Consider the following 14,647-nt stretch of genomic DNA (forward strand, 5'->3'; position numbering starts at 1 on the left):
TGCAGGACGGAAGGCCTGACAAGGACAGCTGTTTTGTCATTTGAATGGTATGAAAAATCGAGGTCCTGTGTACACATTGGTGTGCACATAAATGATCTCTTGCCAGTTGGAATTAGATGAATAGTAGGCTGTAGCGCCGCTGTCCCGACAAAATTTCCCACATAGCGCACTGCATGGCAAATGCCCGTATAAGCCCAGTCGGAGTAGAACATAAAACACCATTTCATTTCATATCTTAGGATTAACCATATACAGGTATTATAGGAAGACCTCTTGGGATCCACCATATTATATAGGAACAGTTCACTGTGACACTAAACATTTTAAATAAAACAAATTACATAAATCATATAATAGTTTATTCTTAACAAACAGATCCTGTATATAGAATTTAAATATTACTTTGAATACAATAATCAAAGTTCCGTTCATGATTCATTAATCGTCAACATTTAATTATCATTTTCTATATGAAGTGTTGTTCAACCCACCCACCCAGTTCCGAGAGCTGTTTGTTTGGATACAAGTGTTGAAATTTTGTAACGGTCCCTTATGAAATAAAAATCTTAATTTCATTATACTGAGGTTTGTGAGTGAAAATGTACCATAATTTCAAAATATTCTTCACAACAGGAAAAGAACATTTAGAAAATGTACCATAATTTCAAAATATTCTTCACAACAGGAAAAGAACATTTAGAACACTTTATGAATCAGCCTGCTCGACTGGATGACATTGACATACACAAATAAGGTCATTTTGGGCTTAACACATGGCTCAATTTTATTTCATTGGGAGGAAACTTGAGAACCTGGAGAAAACAGACACAACTCCTTGTCATGTACATGTGCAGGACTGAAACCACACCACATAACTCAATTACAGAGAGAGTGAAATGGGGGTTTAACGTCCACTCGACACAAACTAGGTCATTTCGGGACTAACATATGTTTAAATTTTATTTCAATAATTCACTTGCGCGTAGGGGTCTTTAGCAGTGGGAGGAAACTGGAGGACCCGGAGAAAAAAGAATTATGTTGGACAGGCGACGCCACTCCTTGTCACGTACAACTGGGGATTCAAAACCACGCCAGTTGACTCAATGACAGGTCTTATGATACAGCGCGCATGTGCTAACCATTCGGCCATCCAACCCCCCCCCACACAATTACAGACCTTACAATCTAAGCACACATGTTAAACTATGGAAACTAATTTGACTTTTAACAAGGACACAGGATATAGATGACTCAGTCTTCATGGGGGGGGGGGTATTAATTACCATTTTCATAATGGAGAGACTGTTGAGTTTCTTGAAGTATTCCACAAGAGTTAATACCAGAAAGCAGATAAGCTGCTCGATATTTCGTCCATATTTTCTCTTCGATCTTTTGTTTTTAAAGCCGATTCACCACTCTTTCTGTAGCGTCGTGCTTCTGACCTTTCGTGTTTCTTCTTTAATTGATGTTTGAGTTTGCATTTTATAACTTCCGGGTCGATAATCGTTGACGTTGTACTGATACTATCAGAACTACGTGGAAACCGATTTAAATGTGTATTATGATGATCCATACTCTCTTCAGTACGGAAAGGTCTGTAGGCACGATTTGACTCCGCGATATCGTACAAGTTATCGTCATCGGAACCACAATTAGCACCTGTGGTTGAGACAACCGATTCTGTATCATCATTATCGTTTTCCGGAATTGTATCAGCAATATTTTTAGTATCACTTGCCGTCACCTGACCTGATTCAACGGATTCACTACTTAAATTACATTTAGAAATATCTTCAGGAAGTTTTTCTTCAATCGTCTTTGACTGTTCTGCACACACATCCAAATATTTCTCTATTTTATCGTGATCTTCTTCTAGTTTCTTAGCCATTAATTTATAGTCTGTATCTGGACCAAAATCTCTTGCATCTTCAAATTCATCATCATCATCATCATCATCGTCGTCATCATCTTCATCATCATGGTCATTTTCCTTTCTAGGGTTACCAGGACCTCCCAATATCCCTAAAGCATCTGCTGCCTAAAAATACAAACATGAAAGGTATTGATTCATACATCTATTGAAATAAAAATAAATGAAGTTTAATTTCAACTCGACACAAACTAGGTCATTTCAGAACTAACATAGAGTACTTTTTTTTTATTTAACATTTCCCTTGTGAGTAGGGGTCCATAGCAGAGGGGTGAAACTGGTGGACCTGAAGAAAACCCATGAGGTTAGGCCGGCCACTTTATTCCTAGTCATGTAAAAGCCAAAGATCAAAACCCCACCACTTTACTTAATGACAGACTTTATGATTTTTAAGTGTAAGCATTAGACTCAAAAAGCTCTCCTGTCCTGGACCATACACTGGAATCATCCCTCTAATTAAAATTAACGCCTTACTTTCATTTTTTTTGAGACCAACAAGATTTACAACCAGTTTTTTTATCATAAATTTTGGGCGGATAAAATATTCAAGTTGGCGGAAAAAAATATCAATTTTTTATATAAAAATTTAGATCCATTTTGGCAGAAATAAAATGAAAGCCAGTGTGAGCTCTGACAACCACAATGAAATAAAGATTAGAAATCACTGTTCCACGGATTTAGCTCTTACATAATGCATCTTTAAGTTTAGTGAATATTAATACATATATATGTACCTGATCAAATTCATCTGCTAATTCTTTAGTAAATCCACTGGCTGCTACAGCTACATCTATATTATCTTCTCGACTATAAAACAAAACATAATCATAATTTTCTTAAAATAAATTTACAATCTTCTTGACTATACAATAAAACATAAACATAGTAAAGTTTCAATTCAAACAAATACTAAATTTACCCAAAATAAATTAATTTATTATCATCTGTTGAAAAATTTCAATTCAAACCAATAACAGCAATGCCCACACGCAAATTAGTAAAGGATACAAGACTATGCAGTGGTGCAAGTTAAAAAAAAGCAATAACTTCATCTCACATCTTGTCTTTAGAAATAAATTGTACTGGAGGTTAACATCCTACTTTTCAGCACCCAACCAATCTGATTAAAACACAGATCCTATTTCGTTTCATTTTTTTATAGTTCAAAATTTCGTTTTACTTGTCTTTACTACACTAGGATCTGGAAGAGGATTAGCCAATGAAACGATCTGTTAGAGCGAGTTCTTGGCCTTTTGATGCACAGAATTGTGGGTAACCCACTAGAAACGTCAACGCTGATTGATTAATCAATGTCTGACGTCATAGGGTCAAAAACTGCTCGTTTGACCCCCGACGTGAACTCCCACTATAACTGTTCAGATCTTCATGTACTGTAGGTCATCAAAAGTATAAAAAAACGAAACGAAATATAGATCTGTATTTTAATCAGATTGGCACCCATCCAGGTTACCTGTACACATCATGCAATGTTCTATGAGGGAAACAGATAGTAGCATTAACACCGTCGGTTTTTCAAACTCAAACTGCCGAGGGATCTTTTTGATAAATTTTCCTTGACAAGTGAGAATCAGACTTGAATAGATTCTTCTTGGCTCTCCTCAGTATTCGAACCCTGTACAGTTCCCTAATGTAACAGGCAATGTCCCTGCCCCCTTCCCCTACAACTACTGTTCCCTCCCTCCCAACCACTGTTCACATGCTTCCTCCACAGTCCATGCCCTCTCACAATTGAACATACCTGATATCAGAGAATTTAGGATATAATTCACTTTCATAATGATATCTTTTAGAGAAAAAATTTCTCACACACTGAACATCTCGATCAAAGTACCTGTAATACACAAATAAATTACCACATAATCAACTACTAGGTCCTCTTGAGATTAATATTATACTACTGATTTCCTTAAAGAGAGAGAGAGAGGCATGGGATTTAACATCCACTCGACACAAACTAGGTCATTTCGGGACTAACATTTGGATTAAATTTTATTTCAATAATTCGCTTGCGTGTAGGGGTCTTTAGCAGTGGGAGGAAACCGGAGGACCCAGAGAAAACCCACGAGGTTGGACAGGCGACCCTACTCCTTGTCATGTACAACCGGGGAATCGAAACCAATTTTCTTTAAGAGAACAAGGAATCTTTTCCGAGAAATACCCAATGGAATGGATGCGGGTTGAAAGTCTCGTCAACACAATACTTACATCATTTTGAGACTAACATATGATCTTTTTGAGATCAACATATGACCTTTCTGAGACAAACATGATTTTTTGAGACTAACACATGAACTTTTTGAGACTAACATACAGTAAGTTTCATTATGGTTATGTGTGCAATGCGAGCCGGAAACTTTTGCAAAGACAGCTGCTTTCTGTCTCCTCTTCTTTGATTTCCAACTGCCAAGGTTTTTTAATGGCCATGCCTCTGACTAAGCATAATTTTTTTGGCGGCTCCACATGTAGACCCTTTCCCTGACAGGATACAAATCTGTGACATTCTTGTCGACATAAAAAAAATTATTTTCTGACGGGATACAACATGCCATACACATATTTTATAGTACCACGAAAAACACTCCTTATATTTTACGTGTGTTGTGAGTGAGGGTGGGGGGAAGTGGCAAGTTTAAAGATCAGTCTGGTCAGTCCACACTCTAGAATCGCAACTCCCCCACCCCTCCTACGAAATTCTAAAATATTTTCAACATCTCACCATTCAGCATTTAAATGTGACGTAGATATCATCTGTGGAAAATCAATCATAGTAACTTTATCGTTATCGTCTACCATTAAATTAAACTCATTAAAATCACCATGTATTAGTCCACAATTGCCAAGTCTTACTATCAGTTCCATACATTCATTATATACAGTTCCTGGATCTTCTAAATGACGGACTTGACACCTGGAAATGAAATAAAATGGGCTTTAGCATCCTTCTTTTTCTGAACCGACCCACCTAATGAATTTAGTCAAGACATTGATGTAATAAATCCCATTCAATCATCAATCAGAAACAAAGTTATCCTGTTCCAAACCATACATAAATCAAATAACTAATCTTGTTTTGGCTTGAACAGAAAATGCTCATCTTCGAACTCAATCAAGGCATTCACCTAATAAACAACTGCACCAAGTTTGAACATCCTACCCCAATTAGGAGAGTTATTGTGTACCAATTTCTCCAAAACGAGGAAGTCAAGGGCAAAAAGCCATCTTTCCAAAATGCATACAAGTCCAAAAATTATTAAAATCAACCCTAACGTAGGTTCACCATTTTTAACAAGTCAGTTAATTACTGGAGGTTAAATAATTTCTGTCAATGAACATTGAGTTCAATGATCTGATTAATTTAACTAAATACAAAAAGATAAATTTGTTTTTTTCTTACATTGGATAACCACTAATAAGTTCCATAGCAACAGCATGACGACAATAATCTATGGGTTTAGGAACTGGGAATTTTCTTTCATACAGAGCCTGAAAATCAGAAAAACTATTTAAGCATAATTATTATCATTATATAACTCTGCCATCAGTAAATTCAGCTCAAAATCATGTTACAAACATAATTGGATTGAATTTGATTGAAAAGAGGTCTATCAAAAGATTTTACCAACTACTATGGGTGGTGCTGACTTGCATAGGAAGCCAAATGTTTTTTGTAAATATTGAAAGAAACCATATTTAGTTTGAGAATCTTTGTACAATTCAACTTCCACAATATTTTAGTTTAACAATCAACATCCTTCAAATGACAATCAGACTTTAATTGTGTGGAGTAGTAGAAATATCTTCTTTCTTTAACGCCTGTGGGGGGTTGGATGGCCGAATGGTTAGAGTGTGCGCGTTGTATCATAAGGATGTCACTGAGTCAACTGGCGTGGTTTTGATTCCCCAGTTGTACCTGACAAGGAGTAGGGTTGCCTGTCCAACCTCCAGTTTCCTCCCACTGCCAAAGACACCTACGCATAAGCGAATTATTGAAATAAAATTGAAACACGTGTTAGTCCCGAAATGATATAGTTTGTGTCGAGTGGATGATAAACCCCATTTCTAACTATCTATCTCTTTAACGTCTGCTTCCACAAAAGTGATATCGCAGACATGACACTGGAAAGCCAAAGCTTAATCCTGTACATTAGAATATGATTTTGTAATCTTTCTATTTGCGGCCTCTAGCCATGGATTCGTTTTGAAGGAAGTTCTTCCCTTTCTTAATAAAAAAACCCATAGTATTTGGTAGTGGATCATTAGAGACTTACCTTCATGTAAGCAAATTCCTTCATGGCTGCTATTCTAGACAGATACAACCAGGAGATATTTTTTCTATGTTGATGATAATCACGTTTATTTTTTAACTGACGAAATGAAGTTCTGCCAAGTCTACAAAACATAATCAAATAAATTGTATATTTATAAATTGGGTTGAACTTGTGTTCTATTGTCAGCCTCAAATTAAACTAAAAGTAGTAATTGGGAGTCGGGTTGGCACACTGACTATCATGCTGGCTCGCATACCTAGGAATCATGAAAGACGAGTATATGTCATGTAGTGTCTTATTTGGGAATTTTTTTCTCAGCCAACACCAGGATAAAACCTAGGGGCTGTCCTTAATCACCAAGCCACCCTCATAAAAAATGAGAATTACAGATTGTGCTATGATTTTGACATAATACCATCAATGTTAACAGCTGAAGACATTTTCGAAACTTCGAGTTCAAATAGTTTCTACATCCTGGCTAACTCAAGCTGTTAAATATTGTCGTGCCAAAACAAACCAAAGTAAATTATGAACTATAAGTATAATCATTACCTGTGTAATTTCAGCGCCATCTGTTTTTCTTCAGCATCAGCAATAATATAAATATCTGTAAAAAATAGTTGCAACTTTTCAATTTGTTGTCAAATTTCAAACTAGGGACATATTTTGAGGACTTAAGAAAATATTTGGTAGTCTCATGTTCCTTTGCTAGAATATGTTTGTTATCTCCCTTTACCTCAGGCATGTGAACAATAATGTTGTCCAATCAGAGGTTGTGACACACACACACACACATAAAGTTACAGTCATTACAGCAATTTCTATGTCAAAAAACTCACGGAAAACCAAATAACAGCCATTTTACGAGCATAATGATGACCTTGATAAGATATGCAGAGCTAAAGCAAGATCATGCCTTCCATTGAAGATGCAGTAGTCCAGGACCAGGATGTAAAGGAATTAAATCCCAGTGAGGACAGAAAATAACCTTTAGAGTTTTTAAACCTTGGTTCTCACCTTTCAAGGGCAATGTTTGTAATGTGGGACTGACAAGGACAATGTGACTAGTGAGTCAGATAGGACAGAAAACCCCGAGACCTATCCATGAACACATAGACGTACATGTAAAAGAGAGAGAGAAAAATAGGGGGTGAAGGCCACTCGACATAAACTAGGTCATTTCAAGACTACATATGGTTCAACTTTATTTCACTAATTCGCTTGCGCGTAGGGGTCTTTAGCAGTGGGACGAAACTGAAAAACCCGGAGAAAACCCACGAGGTTGGACAGGCGAACCTACCCCTTGTCACGTACAAGCAGGGAATCGAAACCATGCCACTTGTCTCAATGACAGACCTTCTGATCCAACGTGCACACGTTAACCATTAGACCACCCAATTCCCCTACATATAAAAGACCCCTTGAAGTTGGAAACTCAAAAAATACCACTATCTAGTCAAAATTCTCCCACCATGCATTGATTTCAAATGCATAGACAGAAATAAAAACTACTATTTGTCTCAAAATAAACAAAGTATTGTGTTGATCAGACATGAAACCCTATTATTTCGACAAGCACTGTTCATGCAATTATATACTGATCTCAATAACCAATACCTTACCTGATTCTTTGCCAACACCAATCTGGTTTCCAATAGAAAATACAGCATCTCTGTTAGACAGAGCTTTTAATGCTAAATAATCATAACCAGAATTGGTTAATCTGTATCCGGCGACTGAAATTATATTCACATAAGTTTTAAAAAGAACTTTAACTGAAACTCTCATAGGTCTCATAATTACTTACATCTTAAATTTCATTTTTTTTTAACTAAAACAAAATAAATTAATGAATATTCATTATTGTCCTGCCGAAAATGGAAAAAAAATATTAATAGAGAATATACATCATTTGTTCTTCTGTTCTTCATCGTCTTATTAAATAAATAGCCATCCCAAGAGAGAGAGAGAGAAATGGGGTTTAATGTCCACTCGACACAAACTAGGTCATTTCGGGACTAACACATGGTTCAATTCCATTTCAATAATTCGCTTGCGCATAGGGGTCTTTAGCAGTGGGAGGAAACCAGAGGACCCGGAGAAAACCCACAAGGTTGGACAGGCGACCCTACATGTACTCCTTGTCACGTACAACCGGGGAATCGAATCCCCGCCAGTTGACTCAATGACAGACCGTATGTTACAGCACGCGAGTGCTAACCATTTGGCCATCCAACCCCCCGCCATCCCAAGGAGATGATAAAACCTCACACTCAATAGGAAAAGAAGGGCGGAAGAGGCCCTTTAACAGTGCAGGCAAGTTTGGTTCTCAGTGATGCATCCGAGGAAAAAGAGGAACCATTCCTTGTAGATAAATCATAGTAAAAAAATCCCCGGTAACAGACTTGACAAGACTGGATAAATCCTTTTTATATACACACAGACTTTTAAATAAAAAGCCACTTAAATCACTTGAAAGATGGATTTTTTTTTAATTTTAAAAGTTTGAAAGATTTTGAACAGCACAACCAAGTACTTTTGGTTTATAAGTAAGTCTTTTTCCTGAAGAAATAAGATGGAAAGTTTTTACAGGTGTTCCCGACAAACAGAAAATCAAATTGGTGTGGATTTACTTTGGTCTGTCTGAAAGAAATCTGTAACTCATAAGGGTTATAGACATAACGGCCCTAAACCATAACGGCCAAAATAATTAGTCATAACGGCCAAAATATTTGGTCATAACAGCCAAAAAATTTAGTCGTAACAGCCATACAAATTGGTCATAACGGCCAAAAAAAGCTATACCATTTTCATACATGTACAAAATTTTTGGGCCGTTATGACCAAATTGTTTGGCCGTTATGACTAAAGTAGGGCCGTTTTGACCAAACCTGTTTTTGGCTGTTATAGCATAGGGCGTTTTGACCACATCCCATTCATAATACCCTTTTAAATGCATCAATAATTATTCTTTATTCAACATGTAAGCTTAAACAGCCTTATAGATAAGATAAGATTTTATTGTATTATAACACCCATTGCAGGCCGCATACAATTCATATACATGTTCATAACATACACATATACACATATACAAACATGTACATTTTCAATATTATATTTCCTTTTAATACTTACATTTTCTGCCATTTTTCTCATAAGCAACAAGTCTGTGTTTAGAAATTTCATTTAATATTTTATGACAACCTCCACTGTGAAGATGAGCAATGGCTGCTATCAATGGAATCGGTACGATCTCATGATTCTTCATTCCCATTTCAACCTGATAAATATATTATATATATATTATATACCTGGTACAGGTACAAAAATAAAATGATATACCCTACCAATACAATACACATTGGAATGAGAGAGAGAGAGAGAAATGGGGTTTAACGTCCACTCGACACAAACTAGGTCATTTCGGGACTAACACATGGTTCAATTTTATTTCAATCATTCGCTTACGCGTAGGGTTCTTTAGCAGTGGGAGAAAACCGGAGGACACAGAGAAAACCCACGAGGTTGGACAGGCGACCCTACTCCTGCAGTCCTTGTCACGTACAACCGGGGAATCGAAACCCCGCCAGTTGACTCAATGACAGACCGTATGAATCACAGCGCGCACGTGCTAACCACCGGCCATCCAACCCCCCTCAGGGAGTAAGATTTTGACTCTGACTTTAAAAGCTGCCGGTATTTTGCCGAGAAAGTTCCTCTAGATTGTGCTAGACGGAGGGTCCGGCAAGGAATATCGTCTAGTCAATCGGATGGCACAAAAAATCATGTTGATGTTCCTCTGCTGTTATCGACATCGTTACTTACGGCTATTAAAACTCTAAAATCTTCCTTCGATAAGTATCGAAGCATCGTGGCATTAAGCTTCCCCATCTTGGTAGAGTTCTGTTCAAATAAATAAATACTAAACCATCAGATAATCAAAAAAATTAAAACATCTTATTTCAAGAATTTCTGAATTTCTTTACAAAACAACACATGTTCCGGAAGTACGAAATATATTTTTCGCCTCGATTGGTCAGCTTTTATTAATCTTAATCTTTAGAATGCTTTAATGACAATCAAGACTATATCAAAATTGCAGGGGAGGTAACTACAATTCATCGTAATGATACAGACCAACGCATTCATTCGGGGTTCTAATTATGAAGAACCGAAATAAAAAAAAGGACAACCAAGTGCAATAACAGCTATTCCACAATTTATATTGCAGAATGGTGGTATAGCATGTTTTTACATTCTAAGAAATTAGATTAAAGTATGTCACGCAAATGCCATATATCTATTTTTTTGTGGACCTTATATTACATTATTTTCCAGCTCGTGAAAGGTCATATTTTGATGGAAATGATACTCTTATCACCATGCTTAATTACCGAGCACGCATTTATGGATAGCTAACAGGGAAGTGATAGATTTATGTGCGAGTGCAGTGAAGCGTGGTAGAAGATGATATTTTTGGACACAGCAGTGTTAACCTAGAAAAAAGTGAGGGGCCATGGGGTGTGGTCGAGCCTTGAGGTACTTTCCGTAGAAGGCGACCGTCGCTGCCGCGGGGACAGTGTATTTGGCTTCTCCCCACAGAAAACTCAATAGACAGAAATGTTATTTATATTCCTAGTGTATTCTCGAGGAAACATTCCGTTTTCTGACAGGTGCACGGGACCACCTACTTAAAAATCTCAAAGCTCATCGGAAAATTTCCACTTTGTTTCACGATATTTGGGAAATGGGTCTTCATTATTTTTAAGACGCCTGTTGCCTTTTGGGGCAACCACGGTTTGTCATATCTCCATATTCAATTCTGAAAAATATGTGACAGTCCACACCCTACCCCTGGTCAAGATTCCATTCTGAAAAATATGTGACAGTCCACACCCTACCCCTGGTCAATACGCAGATGATACCAAATTGCGTTACTAAATCCAGAAAATGCAAAGAAAATTGAAAAACTTATGAATAATTTCCTTTGGAGTAATGGTGTGGATAAAGTGGAAGAACTAAAGTACAAAAAAAAAACGTATATAGATATAGAAGGTGGCTTAAACCTTACGGAAAGAATTTTTACCATTGCGCCAAAACTAATCCATAAAGGAGAGTCAAACCCCTGGTTTAAATCCTTTGATTGCCTCTTGAAGAAAGTAACATACAATATATTTGCAGTTGGATCAGAATGGCTCGGGTTAATAAAATTATACCCACTTGATAGACCCATGTCTATGTGTGTACCATGACTTTATGTATGTTATTATGTTTGTAAATGATTGAAGATGATAAAAAAGAAAAACTTTAGCCGCCTATGGGCTTGGTGTGTAAGTTGACTGTGAAATATCATTGCGTCATTTTAACGCAATATGAATCACCTGCGAATTAAAACATTGTAAAAGATGAATCTCTAATATGAATACCAGTTCAGAAATGGTTGTTTTTCTCTCTCAGAATTTATAAAGATACATGTATGTTGAATTGTGAATTGAGATTTATCGATCTATGAACTATAACACATACCTGTTTTTCCATAAGTATGTGTTATAGTTTATTGCTCTATCCAGTTACAAAATGCTTCTCAAAGATTATTATCGATCTATGCGGCTTGCTATATAATAAGCCAGCCGCCATTTGTTTGTGGGCGAACAGAATTGATAGACACATATTTTTATTTCAACTCATCTAAGCCGGGATGTTATCTAGCGTTGGTATTTTGATTTTGTTTTAAAAGTTAAAACATCTATCTGAGTACATACATATTAGCGTTGATTAAACCGTGATAGTTTTGATATATTAGCTAAAAATGACCGTTTGACCCAGTCAGTGATAATTGACCAATGGACGGCTGGTACGTGCATGTCCTTTTACTTCTCTTGCATAATCTTAGCAAAGAAAACACATTCCACTCCAGGGCCGTTTCTCGAAATCTTTACTAAAGATGAAATCCAAGTTTTAGTAGATACTTCAATTTTGATTGGCTAAGCCCTAAAATCAATCTAATATTATCCAATCAAATTACTAAAATTTGGATTTTATCTCCGTTAAAATTTCATGAAAGAGCCCCCAGGGCATTATCTTTAGTAGTGTAAGCAGCGGACCAATATCGATTCAACTTTATAGCACCCATAAATACATATTACGAACGCGGAAAGTAAGATTTTTGGACATAACAGATTAATTTAAAAATTAAGAACACTACAGATTTTTAACAGAAGCTGGACTTATGATGCTCTCTAATTGACAAGACACTTGGGTTCATATTTGAGAAGATTGACCAAGAAGCACACTTAGGTTCTATCTTCACTCAATCTCAATTCATCCCGATCTTTGGTGACTTTCTGCTCCTGGCAGCAGACGCTTAGGTCTCATCACGGGTCATTGCAGGGTACGGGTATATGCTACACCATTTGTAAACGACGTAGGCCTAATTGTTGCTTCCGAGAGAAAGGATCTGGAACTTTCTGCCAACTCTGGTCTCCACCAACTCCTGATGTTGACGCCTTTCCAGGAGAATCTACTCTAGGCGAAACTAGACAAGATAATTGACATCATAATCAAGGAATATCTGCTATAGATGTTATTTCCTCCCAATGCCAAAGACCCCTACGCGCAAGCGAATTGTTGAAATAAAATGAAACCATATGTTAGTCCCCAAATGACATAGTTTGTGCCGAGTGGACGTTAAACACCATTTCTCTCAAGAGTGCACTGCAATTTCAGCACGATATTTGTTTGGTGGGAGGATAATGTAAAATCTTCATACAACGCCAGTGTTGAGATGTAGACGATGTTATGTTCCACAGAGGTCACAAATTAAACTAAAATTAGTATACAAGTCGACTTCCGGTTAATCAACGAATCGCACCAAGCTTGTCCCTCTACTAAACGAAACAACACATCAACCCAATCGCAACATTTCAACATCTTAAAAACCGACCACTCACCGCCGGCGGAGTAACACAATTTTATTTAAACAATATTTTATTCATCTAAATTTACAAAATTTATATAATAAATACAGAATACGATAACAAGCGTTATCAGCTTATATAAAATCGCTTCCACAGATGGATTTCGATGCGAGTTTAAGACATTTGATTTATCATTTTCCATTCGCGGTGTCTTTAAACCCACTTACTTAGTTCCGCGAGTAAATTCGTTTGATCACTGGTGTTGAAATTTCGCTAGGTCCCTGGTAAATCCTTCGCTTTAGTGAAAGAAACAAAATAACCGACACTACTGCGTGTGTGCCCCTTTAAAGAATTAAGTTGTGCCTAGGTAACAACGAATAAATTTGTTACGGATTAATATTCAAAAAGTAAGAATCCTTTCAGTGAGTGGAACTCGCCATAGTAAAGGCAAAACACGAAGCGAGCGTGGGTGTGCATTTGCTAAAAATTACACAACACTTTCATGTGCTCTGACTATGGGAACACATATTAAAGGCTCAATACCACTCTTGTAACTAAATAATATGTCCCAATCTTTATTCTGGTCAACAAATTGTACTATTTTACAATATTCCAATTGATTGATGATACAAATTTCATCTTAACACACCTAATTTAAAAAATTGGAAAATTCAACTAAATGATTTGAAAAGCATAACGTAAAGCTTTTCAAATGTGACTTGGATTTAAAAATATTTTCGAACCCTCTGGACAAGTAATATATGATTTAATGGATAATTTACACAACAGGTAGGATACTTAAACATCTAATACTTAGAATAAGGCTATTATTTATTTTCTGGAGCTGTCAAGGAAGCAAGAGTGTTATTGTCCCTTTAAGGCCGTCAGAAGCACATGTGAGATTTTTTAAATCTGTAACTGGGTCGTTTGTAGTCTGATCCAAGATTCTGTCAAAAAAAAAAAAAAAAAAATAATAAAAAATTATATCGTACGTGTATATTAACACAACATTTCAATAAACCCCTTGCGCGAGTCTTTCGCACTTGGAAAAAAACACGAAACTCCGAAAAAGCCAACCAGGTGAGACTCAGTGCCTAGTTTTTTTTCAAACAAAAAGGTAGACAATCCATATCAATTGTTTTGAACGCTGGACACGTTTCTTAGGTTCACGATCTTGTCTTGTAAGAAGCTATGGTATAACTTACACCGATTTGACTTCAACTGAAACGTGATTACTTGCATGATTTGTTGGTTAGTCATTACAAGCCATATACAACGGAAGAAATTGACGATTAATTAAAAATCCCCCATTTTGGACATTATTCTCGTGGCCATTTTAGATTTCGATATTAAACTTTTGAGATCAGAAATCAACCAAATGACATCTAAAACTATGTGAAAGGCATGTTACAAGTCGTATCCAATAGGGAAAAATAACGATTAATTTAAAATCTGCCATTTTGGATTCTATTTGGACAGGCATTTTGAATATCTACCATGTTAGATTT

The 14,647-nt window shown here is 36.5% G+C and overlaps 1 protein-coding gene across 1 annotated transcript; it reads right to left on the reverse strand.

The window, feature by feature from the left end:
• Nucleotides 1–342: 342 nt before the first annotated feature.
• LOC126819779 (serine/threonine-protein kinase RIO2) lies at nt 343–10,214 on the reverse strand. Its single transcript, XM_050548012.2, has 10 exons — nt 10,048–10,214; nt 9,358–9,502; nt 7,842–7,955; nt 6,772–6,826; nt 6,220–6,340; nt 5,346–5,434; nt 4,668–4,859; nt 3,690–3,782; nt 2,665–2,737; nt 343–2,038 (listed from the first exon to the last, which is right to left on the reverse strand). Exons 1-10 carry the CDS (start codon nt 10,111–10,113, stop codon nt 1,334–1,336), a joined length of 1,653 nt encoding a protein of 550 aa, XP_050403969.2. The 5' UTR covers nt 10,114–10,214; the 3' UTR covers nt 343–1,333.
• Nucleotides 10,215–14,647: the final 4,433 nt, after the last annotated feature.

Source organism: Patella vulgata, chromosome 4 (genome assembly GCF_932274485.2).
Source record: "Patella vulgata chromosome 4, xgPatVulg1.2, whole genome shotgun sequence".
Lineage (NCBI taxonomy): Eukaryota > Metazoa > Mollusca > Gastropoda > Patellidae > Patella > Patella vulgata.

Bases quoted from the DNA above. Each gene is read 5' to 3' on its own strand.
- LOC126819779 (XM_050548012.2), bottom strand. From the start codon at position 10,113: ATGGGGAAGCTTAATGCCACGATGCTTCGATACTTATCGAAGGAAGAT. The intron at 7,956-9,357 runs GTAAGTATTAAA...ATATAATTTCAG, and splicing joins TGAGAAAAATGGCAGAAAAT to TCGCCGGATACAGATTAACC. The intron at 2,738-3,689 runs GTATGTTCAATT...TTTGTTTTATAG, and splicing joins CCTAAATTCTCTGATATCAG to TCGAGAAGATAATATAGATG.